Source organism: Gorilla gorilla, chromosome 11 (assembly GCF_029281585.2).
Source record: "Gorilla gorilla gorilla isolate KB3781 chromosome 11, NHGRI_mGorGor1-v2.1_pri, whole genome shotgun sequence".
Classification (NCBI taxonomy): Eukaryota; Metazoa; Chordata; class Mammalia; order Primates; family Hominidae; genus Gorilla; species Gorilla gorilla.
Window position 1 is genome coordinate 128,103,408 of NC_073235.2, and position 27,821 is coordinate 128,131,228.

At 35.6% G+C, this 27,821-nt stretch overlaps 1 protein-coding gene across 2 annotated transcripts in view; it reads left to right on the plus strand.

Moving 5' to 3' along the window:
• The first annotated feature begins 2,498 nt into the window (after window positions 1-2,498).
• Window positions 2,499-27,821, plus strand: part of NYAP2 (neuronal tyrosine-phosphorylated phosphoinositide-3-kinase adaptor 2) — a 335,042-nt gene continuing 309,719 nt past the window's right edge. Inside the window, exons 1-3 of one of the 2 annotated variants that reach the window (XM_004033288.4) lie at window positions 2,499-3,044; window positions 3,350-3,832; window positions 11,647-11,884. In XM_004033288.4, the coding sequence (XP_004033336.3) occupies window positions 11,664-11,884 (221 nt within the window). In that variant the 5' untranslated portion in view covers window positions 2,499-3,044; window positions 3,350-3,832; window positions 11,647-11,663. Of the gene's footprint in view, window positions 3,045-3,227; window positions 3,833-11,646; window positions 11,885-27,821 lie in introns of those variants that run through there. The other variant, XM_055380579.1, reaches the window with a different exon arrangement.

A 27,821-nucleotide genomic window follows, 5' to 3' on the forward strand; every position in this document is an offset into this window, starting at 1 on the left:
AAGAACTTTAAAAGAAATATCAAGTCATCAGGTATCTCAATGACTTGTTTCTTATTGACATCAATAAGATGTCTATTCTATGCAATAGAATAGAAATAGAATAGAAACATCCATGTATTTTATAAAGATGCACAAGAAATAAACCAATACATGAGTATAATTTGAGCTTTTAAAATATCTCTATACCTTTATTCCCAATATGAGGATTTTTAACTTAAATTTTGTCCAACGCACTTTTCTCCGGATACTATTGAAATGAGTAGAGGTGAGTTCTGCATTTGGCTCTCAGATGACTTGCAAGAGTAAAGATACTTTGCTGTTTCATTCAGTGAGACCTAAAGTAGTTCTGGGGTCCTTCTCAGCACGATCCTCAAAGGTTCTATAAACTCCTATACACTAATATGTCTCCAGAGAATATATTGCCCTGTCAGTGACATTGACACCTAGAATGAGGAAAGTGTGGGATTGAGAAAATGGGATTGGTAAAATGTGATGATTCTCAAGCCCTATTCTGTAATACAAAGAGAAAAAGAAAGAAAAAGAAAAGAAAGGCAGGGAGGCAGGAAAGTAGGAAGGAAGGAAGTAAAGAAGGGAAGGAGGAAGGAAAGAAGGAAGGGAGAAAGGGAGGGAGGAAGCAAGGAATGAAGGAAAGAAAGAAGAAAAGGAAGGAAAGGGGAGGGAGGAAGGAAGGAAGGAGGAGAGGGAGGAAGGAAGGAAGGAAAGAAAGAAAAAGATATATTTTCCTAAAGTTGAATATATGAAACTTAAAAGACCATCTATTGTTATAAATATGCTTTCTCTATTCTTCTAATATAAAGATTCCTTTTACTTTTTGAATTTTTGTGGTAAGGAAATGGCAGATTCTTCATTTTTTATGCTTGGCAACTGTATGTCAGCCTCTCCTCACTTTGGATTATTTTGGTGCATGAAATCAAGGGGACTGAGAACCACTGTACTGGCCAAAGATGAGGAGACCTGCAGTCAGCCCAGGGACCTTGGGTCTTAACCCTAATGAGGCAATTAAGTAAGTCAGAAACAAGTAAGTCAGTTTACTTATCTTGGTAGTATTTTTGTTACATATAGAAATGGGCTTTACACTAGAGCTTATTCAAGCTCTCTATAGTTCAAAATATAGACCCCCAGACTGGCAAAATTATCAGTCATGATAAAGTATTTCCATTTTCTAAAATGTCTGTCAATAATTTTTTTTTGTAAAGAACTTTTTCCACCTTTGGTCATGTGCTGAAAGACAACATCTATGAGAACACTTCACTACCAAAAATAATGGCACATTAGTAAACCTCTTGATCACAGTGTGGTGGCTGTTACTAGTTTATAAGTGGTGCTTGAGGCACTTTTCAGCAATGTGCTAAGTATTTAGAACCTTCATAAGGCAGAGAGAGAGAGAGAGAGAGAGAGAGAGAGAGAGAGGGAAAGGGAGAGCATTGGGATGGGGGGAAGAGAATATGAGAGAGGTGTGGCCTCTTCTCTTCCCCATTTGTATTTCTCCTCATTCTTTTCATCTATCTAATCTTGCAGAATCCTTCTTAAAATTAAACAGATGTCCTGTTCTAACCAAAAGCTAGATACACAAAGACCAAGAAATAAGTGATGAGCTTCAGGAATGCACTTCAGAACATGTAAAATAGAAAAGCTTTATAGTAATGTAATGTGTTGATTTTATTTTTCCCCAGGTACTTACAAGTTAAAGAAATATAATTTAAGAAAATTACAGCACAGTCCCAGGTGACATTTAAGAATTAGACAGGTGAACTTGTTTATTTTTGTGGTCTGTCAATGCATTAAAAACTAAATTCAGAAAACTATTTCCTAAGACTTTGGTTATGAATATAGACGTTAAAAAACACTCTTGGGAAAACCAACCTGCAAGTGAAGGTCATTTACAGTGAGTTACTGAAAAAGAATGTGAGGGGAAAAATCTACAGGTCACTATCAAATAATAAGCACATCCCCTGCCATCAAAATTGCTTTTTAAGCTCATATCCATCAGAAACATATTATATATTATTCCTTTTATCGTAGTGCAAAATTAATAGATTAAAACATGTACATTTTAGTTTTTACTGAGGAGGAGCAAGTATGAGAAAAACTTTGAGCTTAATAAATACAAATACACACAAACACATATATAAGTTGTGGTATATAATGTGATATATATGTATATATTCAGTAGAGTATTAAGAACAGAATGAGGAGAGTCTTTGGGAAATATCAGAAATAGAATGACTTTAATTTTAACAATGAGTCTATAGGAATTAATGACATACATATCATAATTATTTTGCATCTTATTTTAGTTAAAAAAAATGTGCAGTCCGAGTAAGACCTTTGTTCCACACACGTGTGTGCTGTGCATGTTCTTTCTAAGTGGACTAGTTTTGTTCTCATGCCATGGGAGCAGGTGGCATGAAGCTGTTTTGATGAGGTTAAAAGGCTCCTCCCCTCTCTCCCCAAGCAGCAGCCTGAAGTACGTCAGCAGTAATTGTGTGCATGGCTCGGCTGTGCAGGGAGGGTGGAGGCAAAATTGATATCAAATAAGGGTATCAAACTGAGATCTAGATGTTCCATTTAAGTTGTTGTTCATTTTCATTAGCCACGCCAGGGGTGAAATGCTTATAACTTAACCATTCTCTGTAGTAAGAACATTTGTTTTCAGTGGATTTATATTTTTCCTCTCCATAAAGACTGAATTAGTGCTATAGTGAATATAAATGAAGGGTGTTTTTTTACCCTCTTTTCCTTTTATTATTTACTAATCAGACTTCAGCTCAGTTAGATAAAAGAGAGAGGTTCTGTTGCCTAGATGTGAGGCCTTTAATGAGGATGGGAGCCCCCAGGGAGCCGAAATCCAAAGTAGAACGATGCCGCTTTCCGGTTTCTTGCAATTTCTTCAGTTGCTTCTCCCTTTTCCAATGGGCCTAGTGAGCAGGAACTATCCAAGGTGCTAGAACGCTGGCAGCCTTGCCGTTCAATGCAGACGGATTGCAGAAACAGAGAAGAAAGATTACTGCTTATTTCAGAAGGTAGGTTCTTTGTTTCAGAATCCCTGATTAATCAGCAGCAGCTTCAACAGACTAAGGCAGCTGGAGAGGAGAAAGAGAAGCAGGAAGGGAGGGAGTCAGGGGCAGGGAGGGAGGGAGGGAGTGGAGGGAGAGAGAATGAGAGAGAGAGAGCTGGTTGTCACGGGGGAGGGACTATGCCACAAGCTGGGCTGCTCCAAACCTTCTGTATGTAAGTGGCAATGAGAAAGAGCATCTTTTTGGCTGTAAGGAGACATTTAGAAAGGATGTTTCTGATTTTTTGTTTTCATTTATTTTTGTCTTCGCAGAATATAATCAAATGAGGTACATTAGCCAGCTTGGTGATTGCTTCTGGTCCTGTAATCATCTGTGTAGCAAAGTGGGTAAAATCATTCAATTTCTTCCCTGCTGGACCTGGAAGGAGAGGGGCTGTGTGTTCATCCCCACCCATTAGCTATGCCCTCTTTTCTCCGAATGTCGATTTAAGGAAGCAAGCACCTGTCTTCCGCCACTGCATCTTCCTAGCAAACTTTAAAGGCCATTTTATCTGATAGGAAGGACATCGAGAATGCTCTGATCTAGTGATGAAGAATCTGGGAGTCGACACTTTTCCCATCCAGACACAATGCACTTTAATTGAAGAAACACTGAGCTGAACTACAAGTCTATTTCTTATGGTGCTGGATTACTCCTACAGAACTGCCCTGAGATCAACCGTGAGAGAGGGCTCTGACAGACACAAGTCACCTTCTGGTTATTGCACTTAGCTCTCCCTGGGGACTTAAATTTTGGTATGTATCTCATTTTTCAGATTCTCTAAGCATGCTAATCGAATCCAGCACTGAATAGATCAAGCAATCTGGTGATAAAATGGAATGGATTTTAGTTAGGGATACTTAATGCTGAAGTTTGCATGCCTTATTAGGTGGAGCAGAAATAAAGCCACAGTGAAGGCATCCAGGGCTTTAGTGAGCCTGAGGCTATTTTTACTCCCTTACCCACTTAGTTACATTACCATGGAAATGGTTAAACTAGATTTTCATTAGTAAAATAAGCCATGTTTAATTATTAAAAGCATTGAAAATGTTTTCCAGGGTATTAATTGGCATTCAAGTTGTGCATGCCAGGTATTTATCCGCTATTCCATACCATAAATATTTTACAACAGTCTCTTAGCACATTTATGTCAGCAGTGAGAGCCCAATTTTACATTCTCAGGAAAAAAGACACAGTATCCCCCAAAATTCAAAACTACCAGACAAACAGCAAAGCCGACACTGCTTCTTCCTGACTGATTAGACATAAACCTCTTTGAGAAACATTTTTTAATACTATTCAACGTCAGAAAGATTTTATTAGTCTCATCACAATAAATATTTTCTGTAAAACTTTAGGTGGACTTGTTTTACTTGGGACATATTCTTATTTTGTTGGGGTGTCTCCATCCTAATTTTTCCAACTACTCAGCAATATTTTAAGTACAAGACATGTGGTTATTTCATATCTGGAAAAACTATTACATAAAATAATATTTTTCACTATCATTGGGAAATACTAAAGTTCTTTTGGTACCATAGAATTGGATTTTTTTTTTCTAAATATAGCCAAAAAATAATGAAATTCTGAAAAGCTTACATGATGTAGTTTTAGTCATTTTAACATCCAAGCATTTATAACCAAGTAGTGTGGAATAAAAATATAGAGAAAGAGTGAAAATTAACTCTCTTCCTAATTCTTCACATTTTAGACAATGTTCCCATTTATTTTATATATTGTCAAGCACTAATTACACAAATTAATGAGAAAATTTGGTCCACAAATGCAGAAATTATTTTGTTTTCCTATGGAAAGTGCAACATACATGAGCCAACTCAGCAAAGAAAGGGACTATGTGAAGGACATAGACAGTTTAGAGAATTAGTGGAAACAGACCAGAGGAAAATATTGCAACTGCACAAGGGACAGTGGAGAAGCCTGAGGACTTGAAGCATCTGTCAAGTTTAGAAAGAGAAGTGTAAAAATCCTAGACACAAGAAGGTTGGTTATTGTTTAAAAAAATAAATAAATTATAGACTCCCAATTCAATTAGATGGTTCCCACTGTAGCTCCAGTCAGCAATTTATTAGACTGACTACATCTACTTTGCAAATAATGCCTTGTAAGCATCTGGAACCATTTGGCCCAAGCCTCCAAAAAGTATCTCAGCCACTGGCATTTTGCATGAGTCTCCAATATTAATGGAAATGTACAATCTCTTTACACCATGGGCAAACAGCACCATGACAACCTGGAAGATGAGGGGGAGATACCAATTCATGATGCTACTGCATTAACACGATTTATGCCTATCTTACTCATTTTGGGAAGAGAGATAGTGGAGAAAAACTCACTGCAAAGTAATCTGCTTTCTGAGAAAAAAGCAATCAGTGTCTTTGTAGTCACTTTAGCAAGCTTTCTTGGTTGTAACTTCAACATTTCCCATTTTGGGCAGAACAGCTGCATTTTGATGACACTGAGAATGAGAAAATGAGTGTGACCATTTGTGGGGTAGGGAGTAGGATTTCAAGCATAATCAAAGTGAAATTATAGGAGTAATGCTTGACAAATTATAAGATTTTATCAGAAAAAAATTTTGACATGGTTTACATGTGTTATGGGTTATAACCAGGCTAGTCTGATGATTTGGTCCTATGTAAAGTCAGCAAATTTTAAATATTAATTTGCATATGTATTTTACATATGTATCAGAAGCCTGATTATTTAAATACTTACATTTTCATACACAATGTGTTTTCAAATTGGTTTGAGTACATGCAAAAGTTGTAAAAGATCTTTTTCTCCTGCTAAACAAAAACAACAAAAAATAGTCAAAATTGCCTTGGGAAACTTTTATTGGATCAATACTACTAGAAAAAAAGTAGGATTCTCTACCTCAAAGAAGATGCAATGATTGGAGTAGGAAGGAAACTCAAATCTTAATAACTCAAATTCTAATAACTTCCTCACAGCATTGAGACAGGTGTGGTTTAAAGAGCTCAGAAATATATAAAGGTGGAGACCAGAAAACTTTCCCCTCGGCAAATAAAATAAAAACACAAATGTGAAGTACAATAAAAGTAAAATATTTAGGTTTCCATCAGGACATTTGTTCCATTCTATGTATTGTGTTCTTCTGGCTGGTCACAATTAGCATTATAATAATCGCACAAAATAAACTATCTTATTATAGCTATAAGATTATCTTGTAGGATTAACTGTGGCCTAAAATTAAGGAAGCTTCTCATAGAGCTTCAGGTATTAAGATTAGGAAGCCATTCTTTCCCAAAACAGAGCCTTTTCTCCCTCCACCACTTAGTATATGTGGCAAATAACCAAATTAACAGAGGTGTCATAACTTTATATCTTGGAAAATAAAAGTTTCAGATGGAGAATAGCTCCATATCAGAAATTCCAGATAAATACCTTAATAAAAGATAAAAGGACCTGTGCCTATGAAGGCTACTGGACTAACTTACTCAGATGATACTAGTACCTATAAAACTCTGCTTTTGGTAAATGGAGATAAATTGCCTATTGGAAGGCTCTGCCTGACAAATCAGTGTACATGTCCATTCTAGTCAGTCCTTATAGAGCTAGAGTGGTTGATATCACAATGTATGAAATTACACTCATGAAGAAATTTGCTCTGAAGCAAAGAGAAAAGAAATGCTTAACCATGTATGAGAAGGAAGATGGCATGCCTAATATTTATCTGACTCTTTGTACACCCTTGATTCAACAGTATCTTGGAATTAATCAAAAGCCCTCTATACCTTGGGGAACTCAATCTTGATATTAGTTGGTGCTACATTAAATACCCTCTGGTAGATTGAGACCACACACAATTGATACCTTAATTTACAATGAGAATAGCCCACATAAATCTATAATCTTAGTTTGATTCTTTTGCATACACCTTTTTCTCAAAAATGCTTTTTTTTAAGCTTCAGAACTAAGGGTCACATAGTGTCTTAGCTTCTTGACTTCTCTGGATGGAAGCAGTAGCAGGAAACTATAGAAAAAGAAAAAACGAGTTGTTTTTTAAATGTTTTAATGTTTCTATGAATTCTATTTTGACATAGCAGACTTAGTTTATGCTCCACATGTGTATATAATGGGTAGTTTTATTTCAGTGGAAACAATTGTAAAGAAATGGAATGCTACTTTCAGCTCTAGGTTCAGCATTGGAAAAGTATAATGATGGCCTTGCACAAAAGAAAATAAGAAAATGGTTAACTCAATAAACAGTTAAATGCTTAGTATTTAACTTATGGTAAGAATTAAACCAGTTTAATTTGGTGCAATTTAGCTGGGTGGAATGAAATTTCAAATTTTGGAAAGTGTCACAGTATTATACAAAGTGATCTTTGTGAAGGGTGTGGTCAACATGATGTAAATAACAAAGTGAAAGAATAAAATAAAGCTGAACAATTAACCATACAGCTGTGTGAAAGTCAACATCTTTAACTTATATTAGAATGGTGATGATTCTAGATACAGTAATCTAAAAACTTAAACAAAAAGAGTCTTTTGTGAATGCAGAATACCACAGTGGAGGAAAGGCAGAGAGGGAGGATGTAAAAGTATCTGTAGATTGTGTAGGAAATCCGATCTTGGTGATTTTAGGTGCCTTCCCAGGAGGGTCCCTGACACAAATTTTAAATGTTGGCCACAAATTTCAAGGAATGCACACACAGTGTTGCACTACTTGTATCAACATTGTGCATTGCAAAGAGAACACATCTGTCTTCTACATGAAGACCATGGATGCTCATTTTCAACCAGTGCTCAGGGAGCAGGGAAGGGGCTAAAATATCTAATTTGTTTTGAGCAAAAATGGCAACAGACTCAATGAACTCAATTAAAGGGATGAACTCAATTAAAAGGGATGCCTGTAGAAAAGCCAGAGTTCCACCTTAATCTCACCCACTGTGTTGTCACAAATACCTCATGCACCAGTTAATGGTCCAGTAAGCCAGTTTCCCTTACTTACTGAGACAGAGCTAAAGATGCTACCTGGAGGAGAGGGGACATTTGCCTCTTAACAAATAGGGTCTTCTAGGATGCTGACATAGGATTAGATGTTCAAGGCAAGTTTTTATAAAATTCGTGCATACATAATTGTCATTTAAGGGCCTGACATAAACTTGACTTAATATCTAACAGTCAAAATGCAGCCAAGTTTTTGGTGGTTTACAACATACGTTATTCACTATCTATCTTAGGTGTAAATATAAATTTCTGAAAAACAAAGAGATTTATGGTTGTACTTGTCTGTGGGTTCTCACTGCTTTGAATTGGTAGCAGTTGTAATGAAGTAGACAATGAACATAAGGTTCTCTTTTCTCTAGTGAGGCCATGAATCTATTTACTCATAGTTCAGTTGCCTGAGAAACACTTTGGGCTTGGAAGGGTGGAGACCTAGGGTTTGAGAGATGGGATGAGTTTCGTGGTCCATATGTCCCAGTTTCTTTATTTTCTAGATGTGGACAATGGGGGACAATGGTTATGTGGAGCTGTCCATATAGATTTGATTGGGAGAAGAATGTATGAACTCCTAACCTGACCTCCATTTACACATTTACACATGCATGTTTAAGGAAGTTGCACTACAATAAACATTGTACTCACCTTTGTTTCAAAGTAAAATTACATTTATCAGGGGGTTATATTATTATTAAATATAATTCTAGCCACATTTAAGAATTGGGAAACTAACAGTAATGTTAGTGACTATTAATTATAGTTAAATTTATGGAATACTTTTATGCATTTCTAACTCAGTACTCACACCATGGGTCTATTCCAACCACTATTTTTTTTTAAATTTGGAAATTGAAGTTTAAAAACAGTAATTAACTTGTATGAAGTTTTAGAGCTAGAGGTGCCTTCACTGGGGTTTCTAGGCCATTCTGCCAGCCTCCTTATCCATGCCCTTCAGGACAGCCTCACAGCCTCCTCAATATTACACACTATTATACTTTTTACATGTGGACAAGTAAACAAAGAGGTGTGATGTTTAGACATTGACAGGGCCTGTGACCATTTTCGGAGACTAAACACGATTGTTGAAAATATTTCTTGTTCACCCTTAAAAACAGTGAAAATAAAACATGTATGACCAACTAGTGAAGTCCACCTAAATCAACACTAGTCACAAGTATTGCAATTATTTATTTATTTTGCTCTAACACTGCCATGAAGACATCTAGAGGGACACAATTCTGCCTTCATTAGGGCTTTTCATAACACGTGCTCAACAAATACTTAAAAAAAAGAATGGTCATGGAATTTAATACTTTTCTAGAATTAGGTGGCAGGAGCATGTGTACAAACATTTATTCAATTTTCATTACTTTGAAGTTTTACTAGATGTGATGGTTCATTTTCATCTCAAAAAATTTGATCTCCTTTTTGTTTTTAAAAAATGCATCTTTCTATAGTGTAAATACTTTATAATATTATTAGTTAATAATTTCTCAGAACAAAAATAATTTAAATTCCAGCCAATTTGAAAGACCACTTAGGAAGGTAATTAACTTTCAGAGGTAAACAAATAAACTTATGATATTTGGAATATAGAAACTGCGTAGGAATCTCTGGTGTCATTTTGGTTGGAGGAAAACTTAAGGAAAAAAAATAAAACCTTTGGGTAATAATGCCTTATTCAGTTGGGAAATATACAATTTTGCTAGAGAACAAAGGAGTGATCATCTTCCAGCCAGAGGCATTATCTCTAGAATTCTTGTAATAGTGACTTGGCTTGCTTAACTTGGGTAGAATTAATTGTCGTGAAGTTATGCTGATCTTTTTTATCCAGGCACTCCTAGTGCAAAAGTCCTTGGTAGAAGTGAATTCCTGACAATGGCAATGCTTTAGCTCTCTGAGAATCATTTTCTTGTATTTTTCCCCAAATTGCAATCATTTGTAGCATTAATTTACTATTCTTCATGTCCATCATGTAAGCATCTAATCTGATGGACTGATAGTAAAATACAATTCAATTACACCAGATAGTTGGAATTAAAAGGCCATTTCATTTGCTAACCCATTACAGCTTAACATAAAACAAAACATACAAAAACTTAACATAAAAATCAAGAGTCAACAAACAACCTTATCTAGACTCCAGTTTCAATAATTTCTTAGATAGGAGAGAAAAATCCTTAAATTCAGGATGGGTTCCAAATCAAATATGGATTGACTGGCAGCTGAAATGCTAATAAAGTCTGATGAGAAGTAAAATTTCCATAGTTATTATCCAGGTTTTGGAACATGATTATACCTGTAAAAAAATCAGAATGAAAATTATTTGTAATTGAAAAAGTGAAAGTCTGGGAGTTTTACATCAAATAGTTGGGCTGATATTTTAAAAATATCTTTCTAAGTTTTGTAAAGAAAGTAAAACATGCAAGGGAAGTGATAACTTTTGAATGGAGAAATTTTTCCCCTTGTTAATTGACTTTGCTTTTGGTTTTTTAATCTGACTCAATTATACCAGTTTCTTATACCACAATTAATATGCAGTTAGGACAGTAAGCCTTCCTTCCATCCATCTGTCCATCTACCCATCTAGCCACACATATCCATTTGACATTACTATTGCTGCCAGTTCATACTTTTTAATGATAATATTAGCTAATAGTATTATATGCTTACTAGTGTTGAACTCTATTCTAAATTATTTACAGTCTTCATCTCTCATAATCTTCACAATCAGCAGGAGGTAGGAGTTATTACTAGCATCATTTTACAGTTGAGAGTAATATATACTAGTTGAAATTCCTATGCTTTTTTGTTTTGTTTTGATTTAATTTTGGTTTCTCAGTAATCTTTTCTGAGGCTCAAGTTTCGAAAACTTCATGTAACAATGAGACAACAGTTGTCAATGCTTGAATTACCAGACTGGTCAGGACTAATGTGGTCCTAGTGACCTATGATATGTTAGTTGTAGTATGAAGGCATTATGGAGGAACATTATGGAAAGAAGTGAAGAGTTAAAAAGGATTCTTTTCTAGACAAGTTATATTAGAAATGTGTTTTTCTTTTACTACTACTATATTTTGCATACATAGTTCAGATTCATACATTTTAATTTCAAAAACTAAGGAAAGCACATATATGTACAAAAGTTCTTTCCAAATAATTACATCATTTTACTTGAAATTGAACAGAAAAGTCTTTATGGCAATCAGAAATACATGAAGTTTGGATCTTATATACCTTCTTTGTGTGAAAACACATTTTAAGAAACAAAATTATTATTGTAATTATGCAAACCAAATGTTTAACTTTGCATACAGTATTTACCCCTTCCCATCATCTTTTAGTTCAAGAGCTTTGACCTTTGTCCTGCTAGTGTTGCTGCTTTGAGAGAAGTTTGCTACTCAGGTAGCACTTATTTAATATTTACTTCAAATATTGTGGTTGTAATTATTCTAGTGAGATATTTTCTCCAATCGGATTTGGCCGTAATCATTGGAGTTCTGAGTTGTTAGGGATAATAAACATCACCTTGCTTTTTTCCCCACCCTGGATAAAAGTAAAATGTGTTCTCACCCTGCAGGCAGTGTTCCTCTTTACATGATATCCTCCAAGATGATGAGTTCTAATCCTGAGGAAGACCCTTTGGACACATTTCTCCAGTACATTGAGGATATGGGGATGAAGGCCTACGATGGCTTGGTTATTCAGAATGCATCAGATATTGCTCGAGAGAATGATCGCTTGAGAAATGAAACTAACCTGGCCTATTTGAAAGAGAAGAATGAAAAACGCCGAAGACAAGAAGAAGCAATAAAGCGGTAAATATAAATAAAATTATTTTGAGTTTTTTGCACATGAGAAAGTCCATGAGGGCTGCTAAAGTTGTGATGTTGTCACTTGGTCAGAAAAGGTCTTCCAGAGTCAGTTAGACTTGGTGAGAGCATATGAAAGCGACCCCTCAACTATAACAAAAACACCACCCACACTGCCAACAGCATCCTTAGTTAACAAAAGTTATTTCCTTGTGTGTGTGCATATGCAGCTACAGACAGGATGGGGAAAAATTCAATTTCCTCTGAACAAAAGCTCATACTCAATAACCTCTTGGCAAAGACGCAAGGGAACACGCAAACCTTTTAATAGCCCAAGGTTGATGAAAATCCCTACCTTTAATGGCCTTTGGTTATAGTTCTTACCTTTAAATAGAGCTCATCTTCTTTCAAGATTATGGCCAAGACACATCAATAATTATGTGAGCCTCTGAAGGCAGGTAGAGTCCTCAGGGTGTGCTCTCCCTATGCAGACTTTTATGGCTGTTAAATTTCTTGTTTGTTACCAAGTGCCACAAGTTTGTTCAAATGGAATTACTTTTATGATGCAAAATCTACCAGCTACTAGCTGATGAGCCCCAGATGGTGGCCTTCCAAATTGAGGTTAAATTTCCTAGAGCACTGACACCAAAAGAAGAATGCATATCTTTTGATTTTTTAAAAAGAATGTTACAATGTTTTCAGTTTGCGTGTGTGTGTGTCTTCTGGTGGTACAGAGAGACACCTGTGTCAGATGGAGTCCTGTTTCTTCAAATAAAGTTCATTTACTAAGTGCAAAATCCAGAATATAGGGACTTAATCCATATCAATTAGCTTGATAACTGAATAATAGTAATAATATGAAAGATATTTTGATGGTTAATTGGGAGATTTTTTCATCTAATCTGGCATTAATACTTTTGCTTATCATCTCTGAACGCTATGATATTTAAAAAACCAAAATGTTCTCTTAAAATGAATTATTCATGCTTATAAAGAAGCTAGGTAAGATCACACTACTCCAATAATTTAATTAAAAATAACTTTATGGAGAGAGAGAGATGATTTGAAAGCAAAAAACTAGAAATAGAAAGGAATGGTGTACAAGATTGTTTTAAAAGAGAACTCTTTTTTCTCTGGACTATTAAAATGAAAATATATTATCAGGTATAGAAATTGCATAATTGATCAACATTTTCACAATTGCATGTATTTATATTTAAAGTCAATTAATTTGTTGTTGAGGACTGTGTTATTTTGATTTCTAACCAATTTTAACTGGTGTCATGATTCTTTTCTAGAGTGTATAAATGCCTTCTTAGGACATTTTTTTTTCTGTGAAGTATTTTTGATGGACATTTTTTTGTGTGTGAGCATTTAACTTTAGTTTTATGAATCTGAGTTTTCTAAAATTCAAAATACAACGGACGGCCTATATGTTTTTGAAAGTAACTTCAAAACTCTAAAATCTGAAGTTTGTAATCTTGGCATTAAAACTCAATAATAAATCCTTTTCTATAAGCATATAAATAAAATTATTTTCTGGATCATTCCATTAGCTTTTACAGAACACCCAAAGTGTGCTTATCACTCTACTACTAGCTTCTGTATTTCATTAACAAGCTTCAGTAGGTTTCTATTTAAAGATTCATAGTTGTTAAGACAACAAAAATGGCTAATTTTTAGGTGCTTAGCTGTCAAGTGTTCAAAAAGGGGCATAACCTCAGAGGACTAAAGTCCAAGGGACTTAGGAACAGAAATTTAGGTAGACGGAGACACAGCAAAACCCTGTCATTACATAATAAGTGAGGTCTAAGTAATCCATTTGTGTGAACTTTGAGTTGATTCCTGCTAGTCTGATAAAGCAATATTTTTCAGAACTATGTTAATAGCATAAAAGTAAAGATAACTCAGGTCACACATTGAATTGAAGAAGTCCCACATGATCTGGAGACATTCACTTCTACTCACCCCATAAGCAGAAGATAAAATTTTAGTCCTACTTGAGAATAGAGCAAAAGACAGAAGTACATCATTTTGTTGTGTCCTAACTGTTGAGAGATAATGTTGGTTTGCATTGGGATGATAGCAGTAAAGGTGGTGTGAAATAATCAAATTATGGGCACCATTTGAATTTTCTGATTGATGAGATGCAGTAGTTGAGCAAGAGAAAAGAATTAATTAGAGGTGGCCCTCAGGTTTGTTCTGTTGTTGTTTTCTACTTTATTTTGTTTCTGCCTAAGCTAGCAGAATGATGTTTCCATTTAATGCAATGGCAAAGACTAAAAGGGGAGCAAGTTTAGGGTAACTGATGGGGGGACAGGAGCTCAGCTTTGGTATGACAATTTTATGAAGCCTTTTAAATGTCCAAGTGGAGATGATGGAAAGGCAGTTGAGTAAAGAATCTGGAGCTATGGTAGAATTCCAAGCCGAAGGTACAAATGTGAGAGTTGTAGTCTATAGATTTAACCATCATGAGCCAAGGACTTAAATTTAAATAGAGATGATAAAAAAAAAAAAACCCAGGATTGCCCCCTGGAGGCACCTGATTGCTCATATGATAGGAACAGTGGAAGAATTCAGTAAGAACGGTTAGTGAGAGGGGAGAACCACAAAGGAGTATGATGCCTTAGAGCAAAGTGTCAAAAGCGATTAAAGAAGGGAGAGACATTTGGCTGATATATCAAATATGTTGAAGCCTGAGAACTGACCATTGCTTTTTACCACATTTGTGTTATTAATAAGAACAATTTCACTGAAGGGCTGGGAACAAAACTCAATGGGATTATGTTCACAACAGAATGAAAATAAAGGATTTGAAGCATAATATAAATAATTATTTACAAATGATATATTTATTATTTGTAAATAAATAATTTACAAATAATATTATATTATACTATAATAATATTATATTATCATTTATATATCATTTATCACTGCAACCTCTGCCTCCCAGGTTCAACCGATTCTCCTGCCTCAGTCCCTCAGCTGGGACTACAGGCATGCACCACCATGCCCAGCTAATTTTTGTATTTTTAGTAGAGATGGGGTTGTACCATGTTGGCCAAGATGGTCTCGATCTCTTGACCTCATGATCCACCTGCCTCAGCCTCCCGAAGTGCTGGGATTACAGGCGTGAGCCACTGCGCCCGGCTTTTTTTTTTTTTTTTTTAACAAAAATTTTGTTCCTGTAAGAAGGGAGAAAATCAGCATATTTAAAATGTGGTTGTGAATGATTACTGCAGAAAGAGAAATATTGATGACTTAGAGAAAGGGAAAAATTACTGTTAGAGTGTCCTTGAGTAGGTAGGAAAGGAGGCGTCTAGAACATTTTAGATGGAGCACGGACTGCTCAGCCCTGGTAAGAGGACAGATGCCACATTATGTGGATGAATATATAATGAATTAATGAAAGACTAAAAACTGGCATGAAAAGTCCCCAAACCTGGTTCTCTAAAGTCAATACATAGATTTAAATCAGGAGCCAAATTATGGAGGTAAAATTTGTGAAAAACCATCAGAGCAGCTGAGAATAGTAGAAAAAGAAACAGAAAGGTGGAATTAAAGAACAGTCCCTTCTCCCTGTTTCTCCAAAAGTTTCTGTACAGTTAAAGCTGCCAAGTGGAGAAGAGCTGGAGGCTTGGGTCTAGGATAAGCTCTAGTCGGAAAATAGCGGACTAGGAAAGTAAACCAAGATGGAAGCCTGTTCCATGCCTGCACTGCGGAGGCACAGACGAATTACTCCCATCAGGACACACTCAGACCTCACCTCAAAGACAGTCACAGGTAGAGACTCAGATGGCAGCAGGAACCCTGACCAGGTGCACACATGGGAGACAGTCATTTGTGGGCCATGCCGCAAACCTGGTGAGGTCAATCATACCTCAAACACTATTTTATTACTATCCTCACAGTCAGCACATGCACTAGGATTTGAAAAATGTAGTATGTGTCTTACTATCTAAAACCTTCCTTTCTTTCCTACTCTCCCTCCCCCAACATATTTTTCTAGAATTTTAATTTAAAATATAAATATCTTTGGAGGGGGCAGAATACTAGTAAAGCTTCTAGTTGTTGAGATTTCTCAAGTGTCTTTCTTTTCCAAAATCAGGACCCACGTACAGTGTGAGGACAGAGATAGTATCTGGATAGGTAAGGGAGGAAGCTGGAGAGAGAAAAGTGAAACAGGCCAAAAAAATAAATAATAAACAAATAAAAAATAGGACAGGAGGAGGAGGCTAAAGTCTTAAACCTCCTTATGATAGACTGGCGTCTGTCCTGCTGGCCTATTGTTTACAGTTAGAGCTGTGGAATCTCAAGTGATCTAGTCTCAGTACTCATGGTAATGTCCAAATTAAATTTTATTTGATTCATATGGTGACTGGATATCTTGGAGTTCTGACAATTTAAAAATAATAACAGTCTTTTATTATTTCCTCAAACTACAATTTTGGAATTGCTGCCATGTTCTTAATAAAAAAAATGTGTTTTTAATATTTTGAGAAAGTCCATAGCAAGATCCTAGTCACACTGGCATTTTGGGATTCCAGGGATGGTGAAAGATACAGAGGACCAACATCTAAACCTAACTAACACATGTTTTAATATTTTTAGCATGCAATTTACATTGAGTAGAGAGAATTCAATGAGGCTTTAATAAACATAGTCTAATTACTTAAAATTATGTAACATATCTACTGGATGCTTTTTAAAAATATACTGCTGTTTAGTGTATAGAATATACATGCTGAAAATCTAAAGATGGGGCATGTTTGACCTTGAAAAGGCATTGATGATAATTCTCTGTGAAATATGCCAGTTGCAATTTCAGAAACATGCAGACTGCCAAGGATTGCTTAAAAAATGGAAATAGGATTTCATATGATTGACCTTCTGGATCACATATGTGCTGAAATGCCTTTTGTGCTGAAGCTGGGAAGCTTAAAACACTGAGCTCTTAGAAAAAGAATATCCTCATCACTTTCTCAGTGTTCTAAGTCACTTAGGCTTTCTGAGCCCAATTCCTTATTTTTAAACTAACTTGAGCACCTTATCACTATTAACTTTCTCATACCTTCACTTCCATTTCTCAAATGGGATTTTACTCAAAAGTCTGGCTGGGTGAAAAAATATCAAATAAATAAAAAGTGATGCTCTTAGTGTTTTTCTTAACAGCTTCAAATAACATTTGGTGAGAAAGAGAGAAAAAGACTTAAAGGAAACAAGTTAATGGAGAATGAAAAAATATTTTAGTAGCTCATCTTTTCTGCTATTTTAAATCCTAATGGTTTTGTGCAGGCATTGTTAAATGAGATTTACTTTTTTATGAAAAACCTATAAGAAAACAAACACACAAAACCTATAGCTTCACACAAATGAGTTCCCTTGAGATGGGTTGCAAAATCCCAGTTTATCATGTGAGTGAGAGAAAAGGTAAGAAACAGGAAGGATAGTCGTGTATTGAACCATTGACACACTCAGGAACCAGCCAATGAGAAGAAGGCAAGTGACCAACGAAAACAGAGTCCAGCCACAAACATCCCTTAAGGCAGTACCTGGGTGTATCTGTGAACACCTTCTTGGAGTTGACTACTTACAGGCCACCAAGTTTAGGCCATCAAGTGACGACATTCACTGAGAAGGACGGGCAATCCAAAGATCATCTGGTATGCTAAATGCACAAAAAGTCCCTTCAAACAAAGTTTTCTTTCTTAAATCTGAAACTGGTCCCTGCACTGTCTCATTTTGCTATTAGCTATAGTATTTTAAAAACGATATACGAAACATCCTTTAAATTGAAAGCAACAAGAAAATCTGTTCCCAGTACATGTCTTTCTGAGCATCATATCTACCATAGGTAAGGGTAGGATTTTTTTTTCTAATCAAACAAATGCTACATTAGTTAAATTTTCCAAAACATTGTGAATCTGGAAGACAGCTCTCGACTTTAGCAAAGTGGTTCTGACACAAAGGACTACTTAGGCTGATTAGGAATGTCTCTGTTCCCTGTGGATGCCCTCAAGGGATCTATATGAGGTTATATTTCCTCTTTAAAAGTGACAGAAATGGAATTACATTACTTACAGCTCCTTTAAAAAAAATACATGCAATTGCATATTACTATATATACTTGAAAGCTATCTGTATTTGAAAGATTCAGTATTTCTGTTACTCAAAAAAACCACCAAAGTCCATCCTTTGGACCATGAAGAAAAATAAAACAAAAATAAAAATAAAGAAAATATTTGTTTTTCCTTTACTAATACATTGCTGCCCCAAAAGCAAATGGCTATGATATCCAAGTTTTGAATTGGTTAATATTTTAAATGACTACTTTACCCAAAGACATAATTACACAGTGAGCTCTTATTAGAGAAATGTTAACAGTTACATAAATCCTCTTTAGATAGTAATGACTTCTGGGATCATACCCATGATTTGTGGCAGTAGACTTTGTGGAAATAGCATCTACTGCATTTTTGTGAATGATATACCCGCTCATTGCACCATGAATAGCTATTTTGGTCACGAATAGCTAATATTATTAGATTTGTTTTAATTGGAGGCATGTAGAAAAATGAGATACCCTATTTCTACATGAAAAGGAGTGTTTAAGCCCCATTACACAGGTGAAGTGAACATGGTTAAACACAGGTTTGGAAACACACTGTCAACTTTAAGAAATACTCTACGAGCTTGCCTAAGAGTATTTGGGAATACTCTACAGGTAGCACAGAAATACTGTATAACTAACCTATGCTTTGAGCAACATAAAAAAAAAAGCCCTCAGCCATCCTCCTATCTAGAATTAAACTCAAATCTGCAGCATGTCAGGGTCTTGCTGGAATGAATCAGCTGATCTGATCTGATGTGAATTTCTGACCTAATTTTGCTGTAGGACTTAGTGCTCAGGCAGAGAAAACAAGGTTAATGTGTTGATAACGGGTGAGATTAAACAGCAGCCAGTATCTTAATAACCCTCTCTAATTTCAGCTTCCTCTTGTGTTTGTGATTAATTCGAATCACTTTTCTATTAATCATTTCAGGGGACCACAGGCTGCTTTGCTTGTTTTTATGTAAAAATCATGCATCCAGATTTTCTTCCTCAAAGCTAAACAAGATATTCCTATATGGGAGTAATTTTGGTTAAAAAATCAAATGCATGGGCAAGTTTTTTATTCCTCAAACCATAAAATTAGACCAGAAAAATTCTTTATTGAGCCAGAAGTTTAATCTGCAAGGCTGATTCTAAATGAATTAAGTTATGCTAGGTGCTCTATATATTTTTTTCAATGCTCATGGGAAAAGTTAATCTAAGGAGTCCCCTTATACAAGTCAAAATGGCATCTGTCCTGCTGGCCTATTGTTTTCAGTTAGAGCCATCAAGTTTCCCAAGATGCTTAATACAAACTTTAGAATTTATAAATTTACAATTTACATTATACTTATATTAATAATAGAGACAATCCTGGGTTTTTCATCTAGTCACCTGCCAGGACAGATTAGAGACAACATTTTAAAAAGTTCCTTTAAAGGTGCCTGTTAGGGTAAGCCTCCTTCAGTCTTCTCACGTACCTTTCAAGAGCTATTTATACTTTTGGTTGTTTTGACTTTAATTATATCCTAGACCTAGCACTTATTTTACATTTTAAGAAGCTCAGTATCTGTTCTATATCTGAAATAAATAGACAGATGTTGGCAAGAGGAGGGGCCTTTCAGAACAGAGCCTCATGTGAGCTACTCAGTCAGCATGAGAATTAAGCTCTTCTGACAGAGGAAATTGCAGTGAAGAGTGGACCTTCCAAACATCCAACACCATGGCAAATTGAATGATTAAACAGAAGCCCGTTGGAGAATTTAAGGTAATCTTTCTTTGAAAAGTAATGTTAAATATGGAGAGATGGTTATAGACTGACTGTCAATAGTTTCCTGTTGAGGTCTATTTTTTATATTCTTCAAGCTATTGGAGGATATCTTTAACTAAAGATGGCCTTTGTAAAATGTTTCCAAAAAACCCATAAGAGAAAGAAATTATTATGGAGTAAGGCTATGAGTCAGGGGACTTTTTACTAAAAATGCAATGTCTCCTAGAGAATGTGTGTAATGTAACAAATGAAACTGCTAGAATAGAGCCTGAGCATGCTAATAAAATTGCTCCAAGGCTTCTAACTTTGAGGTAGCCTAAAGAAAATGTCTTCATTATACATGTATGGGTTACTTTAAAATTAATTTTAATCATGAATTGGTAAAAGGAAAATCAAGTCCCCCCTCAAAATGAATCTCTGCTTGAAACACATGCCTCTAGTTAAAAGTTATTCTCAATAATGCTCATATTTGGAAATACACAATGGAATATTCATGTCCATACTGGAATGTAAATATAGCCAGCCTGCTAGGAAGCAGAAAAAAAGATCACTTAAAAAAAAAAAAAAAAGAAAAAAGCAATTTCAATAAGATGTACAAGGAAGATGTTTTAAAAAATAAAAAAGAAGTATTTAAAATCCATTATTTTAATTAGTAAATTGCATTTTCGTCTCTGATTTGGGGCTAAGTATACCACTCAGCATATCCTGATGTTTGAATAAAAAATGAAGTGGTTCAGCAAAGAGTGAAGAGGGCCGTTACCAAGGAGGCTTCTTAATTTTCTATTAGGTTGATGTTTATATGTATTGCATAGCTATTTCGTTTCCATATTAAATTTTTCATTAAGCATATATTGGGCATCTATTATATGTCAGTCATTGCTCTAGGTGCTTGGGATAAGATGGTGAACAGAATACCAAAACATGCTTGTCCTCATTGGAGTTACAATCTGGTAGGGGGTTGGGAGGTGGAGAAGGCAGACAAAAAAAAGAAACAAGTAAATATAGAGTAAGTGCAAATGTAACAAATTCTGTGAAAAAAAAAACTAAACTAGAGAATTTGGGGTCAGGGGCATGGGGAGAGTGCAATTTAAAATAAGCTCAGGGAAAGACTCACTGAGGATGTGACATTTGAGTAAAGACCTGAAGTAATAAGTGAGGAGAGAAGCCATGCAGATCTCAGGAAAAACAGATTTCTAAGGAAGAAGGAATGTGGAGAGAAAAGGTCATAATGGGGAGCATTCCCAGGACACAGAAGGTCCCTGAAGGACATCACTGTGGCTCGAACAGGGCAGAACAGGTGAGGTGGAGGTTAGAAGATCAGGCCAGAGGCAATGGAGTCCAATCTTGTGAGGACATGGAGGTTACTGTCAGGAAGCTGGCTTAGCTCAGGGTGAAATTGGGATGAGAGAGGTCTCAGTAAGGGCAGGGCAGGGAGACCAGTCAGGAGGCTGTAAAAGCAATAGAGATGAGGGAAGATGGTGCCTGGGACCAGAGCAGCAGCCCTGGAGGAGGTGAGATGTGCTGGAATCATAGTTACATTCTGAAGGTAGAATTGACAGAATTTGGTGACAGATTGGATGGGAGGTGTGAAAGCAAGCGAAAAGGATGGTGTTTCCATTAACTGAGATGGGGAAGATGGCAGAAGAATCACGTTTGGTGAGAAAAGTTTTAGACATAGTATGTTTGAGATGTGTGTTAGGATTTCAATGATTTGTTGATATTTGTAAGAATTTCATGTTTCATTTTTGATAATCTGTAGGTAAGAGGTTAAAAATTTTACAGAAATGTTAATACTTTTATAAAACTTTTTATATACATTTAGAAAAGTCAAAAATTTTGAATACTTTTATAAAACTTTAAAAATTGTATACATATACACATTTAAGTTTCAGGAAAGTTTTTGTTATTGTATGTGTGTAATAACATCACACATGAGATCTATTCTCCTAACAAATTTTTAAGTGTATAACACAGTATTGTTAACTACAGGTACAGATCTCTAGAACTTATTCATCTTGCAAAACTGAAACTTTACACTCATTAAATAGCAAATGGAGGGCAAGTGCCCAGATTAACCAGAACAAATGAACAATTGCCTAGAGGTCTCTGCCTTTTGCGCAGTTAGTGAAATCATGCAGTCGGCGATACTGATTCTAAGAGCTATATGATCCACACACTCGGCTGCTTTCCAGTTTAGGGCAGAGATGACAGTCACAAATCCTGTAATATAAGAAGGAAGATAAAAGGCAGATGTAGGCCTACAGAATGCTTGACATTTTCAAAAAGGAAAGATGCTCCGATAACGGGAAGATTCAGTTATTAGCATTGGTAATGTTCACTTAAGACATTTCTGCAATGATGGAGACATAGATAATTAGTTGATGCACATTGGGGGTGTTTTCTGTTCTTGGGTATTTCAATAAACCTGTAGGTTATTACCTCATTGTAGGAATGAAACTTGGAGTAATGCTGTGGATGTGGGTGAAACGGAACATAGTAGTGGGAAAATCCTTGTGCCCTAATACAAGATGGAATCAGTTTCTTTCACTTGCTAGCTTTAGTGAGATTCATAATGAGTCCCTTATCTTAAAGTCGTCTATTCCTTTTGAATTGGAAATAACAATCTTCATTTTGTTGAGCTGTTAAAAGAAAGAAAGGATACAACACATGGCACAACTAGCAGGGTAGTCAACATATTATAGAATTGGTAGCTGCTATTATTGCATTTGTATTAATATTATTATTACTGTTATTATTTTTACTGTCACCATTTTTACCTTCATCTTTATCACTTAATGTGACTGTCTTAATAACATCACATGGCACCATGTCTACAAAGATTCCACTTCCATGTAGAGTAGAAAGCAATACAGGGGAAGATTGTTTGCTTTGGGCATTTGCAAATGACACATGTACCCAGCCCCCAACTGTGAATTTTCTACTTTATCATTTTGTTTTATCTTATCAATGTACACATATTTTGTTCTTTTTCCTAAAATACTTAAAATTACATGAGGATAATTTTGGCATATGAATAGATTCAAAAGGATGCAATAATTGGTAGGTTTAGTCTTAATTATTAAACTGGCTTCCAAGAGCGGAGAAGCTGTCTCTTGTGCATAGTAGGTTATTAAACATTTGTCAAATCAGATTGTGTTGAACCCACTCAGTGCATTGATGATGGCTTCTCCTAGGGAATAGTAAATAAGCTGGCATAGCATGTGATATTTTAAGTGCAATTTGCTAATGAATTTCCAGATATTTTCAGGGAATTACCCTGAAAGTTTTCTTTCTGGGCACATGAGCTGCTATATTTTTACTCTATTAATAGAAATGTTTTGGTGAAACTGCCACACATTTAGGCTAAAGTTAAAGAGGGAAAGAAGTAATGAATTATGAAGATAAAATGCCTACTTTATGTCTACAAGAACTAAAACCTAAAATAATTTTTAAAATTTTTTTATAGTTTGATTTCTTTTCTGAAGAGCAATGTATATTCAACATCACAGGGTAAATGCTATTGACAGGTTGAAGCTTCATATTGGTTTGAGGATGCGAGTGGAAGCTGGCCCAACAATAACCGATAGCTGCTTTTTGCACAGGGAAAGAGGAGTTCTTTTTTCTTTTTCTTTTCTTTTCTTTTTCTTTTTTTTTTTTGTTTTTGAGACAGGGTCTCACTCTGCCACCCATGCTGAGTGCAGTGACGTGATCTCATCTCACTGCAACCTCTACCTCCCAAGCTCAAGTGATTCTCCCACCTCAGCCTCTGGAGTAGCTCGGACTACATATGTTTGCCACCATACCCAGCTAATTTTTGTATTTCCTTTTTCATATAGTACTTGATACAGTCATCGTAACTCTGACATATCCAGCTCTTTTACAGAGAGAATCAGAATGGCATGGATAAATTTGAGCTATTAGGATTTTTTTCTACAGGGATTCTTATTTTATTTATTTACTTTTTTGAATTTTTTGAGACAGAATCTCCCTCTGTTGCCCATGCTGGAGTGCAGTGGCGCAATCATGGCTCACTGCAGCCTCAACCTCCCAGGCTCAAGTGATCCTCCCACCTCAGCCTCCCAGGTAGCTAGGTCCACAGTCACACACCACTATGCCCAGCTAATGGTAGATAAGGGATCTCACTATGTTGCCCAGGCTGGCCTTGAAGTCCCAGGCTCAAGTAATCCTCCCTCCCCAGGCTTCCAAATGCTGAGGAGACAGGCATGAGTCACCACATCTAGTGAGAAGGCTTCTTAACCACCTAGGATGCTTGTTACTAGACTGTCATATATAATTTTAAAAATTATTTAGAAGTCTGTTAGTATATACAGTTTAAATAGTATTTGTTTTTGAGATGAGTGACAAAATAGGATTGAAAATCATTTGTCAAGCAAATTTTTTCTGGGTTATTTTTAGGAGAACATTATTCTTTCAGCAACTGGTATTTTATTTTACTTAGGGGACAGATGACATTTTGTGATTTACAAAAAATAAACAGTAATGGGGAAATTTAAAAAGAAAGATAATGGGGAAATATCTATAGTGATCAGAGCACATGAAGACTCCTCTCTCAGGAGTAGAGAAGTCACTTCCTTTTTTATCCTCCTCCTATACCAGGTTGGAAATTACATAGGAGGGAATATTTGTTCAGGGTGAGACTAGAATCTAAAATAGTTCATCCTTATGTCACCTTCTGGTGTTCTAGAAAAAACTCAAAGCTAAGATAAAGTATTCTCTCCGGCCTAGTGGCCTCTGGATAATGAAGCAAAGGGTTAAGAGATGTGTAGTTTATGGTTTTTCTCGAGATTTTGCTGGGCCCTATTTGAAGTCCCCAAACCTCAGCAACTCACAACTCTCAGCAAATCAATACAAATAGCATATTTTCTTTAGAAAGAAATCCAATGACACTTTACAACCCCTATCAGTACAAATACATTCATTTCTAGAAATCAATTATTTCAAATATCGAATGTTATTCTTGATTTGTTTTCTTCTTCTTCTTCTTTTCCACGTAATTTTACATTTATTTCATTTAAATGACTTTTTAGGATTTTAATTCTTTTTCTGGTTTCCTGTCTTTTATAATCCATTTCAATTCCAATATTTCTTTTCTTTTATTTTGTGTTTGTTCTGTTCAGTTTGCTAGCAATTACTTAAAATGTCTGGGTATTTCAAATAAAAGTAGAGGAGAGGAACATATTTTCAAAACATGGTATATGGTTCAACAGATTAAATGGGATAAAGAGAGATCAGGAAGGGGGAAGGAAAATGACTACCCAGTAAAAGGCTTTTTAGCAAATCATACTGAATCTCATTAATAAAGAATACATCCACTGAAGCTGTACAATCAATCTGCCATGTGCATTAGTGATGTCTAGTCCAATTCAGGTAGATAAATTGTTCTCTAAGTGTCAGTCGGCTGCCAGTCAAATCACAAATACCAATAATACATGCCATGAGGAATTTCTCCTGATTCATGATGAATGTTTTTCAGAGGGTTAGACTGGAATAAACAGGTAAAAGGGAAGAATAATGTATGTCTGAATGAACACCACCAGCAACAGCAAAAAAGGACAGATAACTGGAGAGATAAGCAATAGGCAAGGATGCTGTGAACCGATCTATTATTAAAAAAAAACCTGGCAGGGAGTAATTCAACTACACACCATTGCCAACAGTGTCAGCTAAAAATACAACTGGAAAAAAGTATAGTCAATACAAAATTTGCAAAGTCAGATGAGGGCATCACTGTAGTGTAGAGATATCCTTCAGGTGGAAACTCTCAGGCACGAGACAAGGAGAATAAAGGAGAAAAGGAAACAAAGTAACAGAACCCTTCCATGAATATTTTAATGACAGCATCTTAGTCTGGTTTCTAATCGTGAACGATTGTGGTTTCTAATCGTGAACGATTCTTTTTAATGATAGATACTATGACTAGTATTCTTCCCAATGGCTAGCTTTCAGAAGCTCTCGTTATTATAAACAGATGTTATTAAAAGACACTATAAAACATAGCTTTCTGATACTCTGGTTTGAGTTGACACCATATGAGTTTTCTAAAGAAGTCAGTCAGTGTCACACATACCAGAAAATAAAAGCACTTGCTTCTGAGCCTATAGTGGAAGGGAAAGTATTCTATCACTTCTTACAAGATTAGAAGTCCCCAAGGAGAGATGGTGCATATAAGAGAGCATTTTGGATTGAGGTGAAAACACGAAGCCTCTGCAGTTATATGATTGCATTAAAGAAGAGGAATGAAAGATTAGGATGGTATTGGGTTTTAGGAAGGAGTGCCATGCGGCTTGTGGATTTGTCGTTAATGCAGTGACCCTGTCTATCCAAGTCATTCTATTTCAATGTGACTTAGAATTCTAAAAGAAAGTCAGCTTAGAGGTGTCAACACAGCCCCCTGTGTAAGCTGCCTTCAGCAAAGAACCTCTATCTTTAATTTAACACAATTGGCCATCTTGGTTTGAGACAGACTGTGATTTAGTTAACATGAAAACAGCCTGACCTCTGTCACCCCAGAATTGAATCAAAAGTTCAATTCAGGCTTGATGGCATGTATGAAGTACTCTAGGAACTATAACTTGGGAAAAAAATGAAATGGCTTCAGTGAACATGTGGAGGAATAAACAGATCTCTCATATTGTGGCCCGGTGTTCGCCTAGACAAGTGTATGCATGTTTATTTTTTAATGATGTGCTTTAATAATGCATGCATGTTATGTTACCTCAGTCACATAGATAAAACCCTATTTTAGTGACAGGCTCATAATGCTCAACCTGATACAGCACAATAAAACTATCTCCATGTGCCAACTAGCAGCTCTTGTTAGTTGCTGATAAGAATGCAACGTATTCTGGCAGACAAGAAATAGTACATAATAGATACATTCACTAGTTTCAACTCCTTGAGCAGTCAATTTAGTTAATAAAAACCTCACCTTTTTAATACCTGCATCATGAAGGTATTATCAGTGATGGAAATGTATGATCTTTTTATGAAATTTTCTAAGATAAAGATGCAGAGATACTTTATTTCTCATGTTGATAACACAGTCCCTAAGATACTTGATGAAATGTAATATCATGAATTCAAGATTGAGACTGAATATCTCAAAGATGACATTTTATTTTGTTTACATTCATATCTAAACTTTGGTGAAAAAGAGAGTCTCTCTCAACTCTTTCAAATTAATTAACGTAGATTTTAAAAAGTGAACTAAGAATATGTTATTTTGTAACAAATGTGATAGCAGGACAATGAACTAATTAAAATTTAAGTTTTTATCAAATTATTTTTCTTCTGAGGTATAAGTAAGTCAAATTAATCAATCTCATTTGCTTACTTTCTTTTAATATTCTCCAGCTTCAATTTGTTTTATTTGAACTCTAATTATCATCTCTGAGCAAAGAAAATAACTTAATAAGTAATATAGCACAACACTTCTAAGTACTCTAAGAAGAGTCATCCATTTTACTTAGCTCATAAATTAACATAGAAATTTTAAATTTTTTTTAATATTGGCTTTTGAGACCTAAAGTCCCAGAGTTATGATCTAGTATTATTTTTATCAAGTCCTTACATTTCAATATCTTCACTATAAATGCCATAAATGCACTGGTTTAGCAATGCATTTACCTGTATTTACCCATCTGAACTACAAAGTCAAAAAGTCAATATGAAGGTTTTGGAATTCCCTCAAATTGTAATTTCCTCTGTTTTATTTAATTTATTTTATATTTATTCTATTGTCTTCTGCTACTCTCATTGACTTAGTTCTCATAAATCTAAAGCAATATGTGGATATAAATTCAATATAAAGTAAAGTAAAAAGGGAGATTATAGGTCAAGAAATGTTACCCCGTTCACTAAACAGCCAGATTTTGTTTCCATCTTCTCTAGTCTCTGAACTAATAAGTTTGCAAAATGCTTGTTAGAAGTAATCGGGAAAAGAAATCTGTGTAGTTCTATGAAGTATATAAAAAAAGATTGGCCGGGCGCGGTGGCTCACGCCTGTAATCCCAGCACTTTGGGAGGCCGAGGCGGGCGGATCACGAGGTCAGGAGATC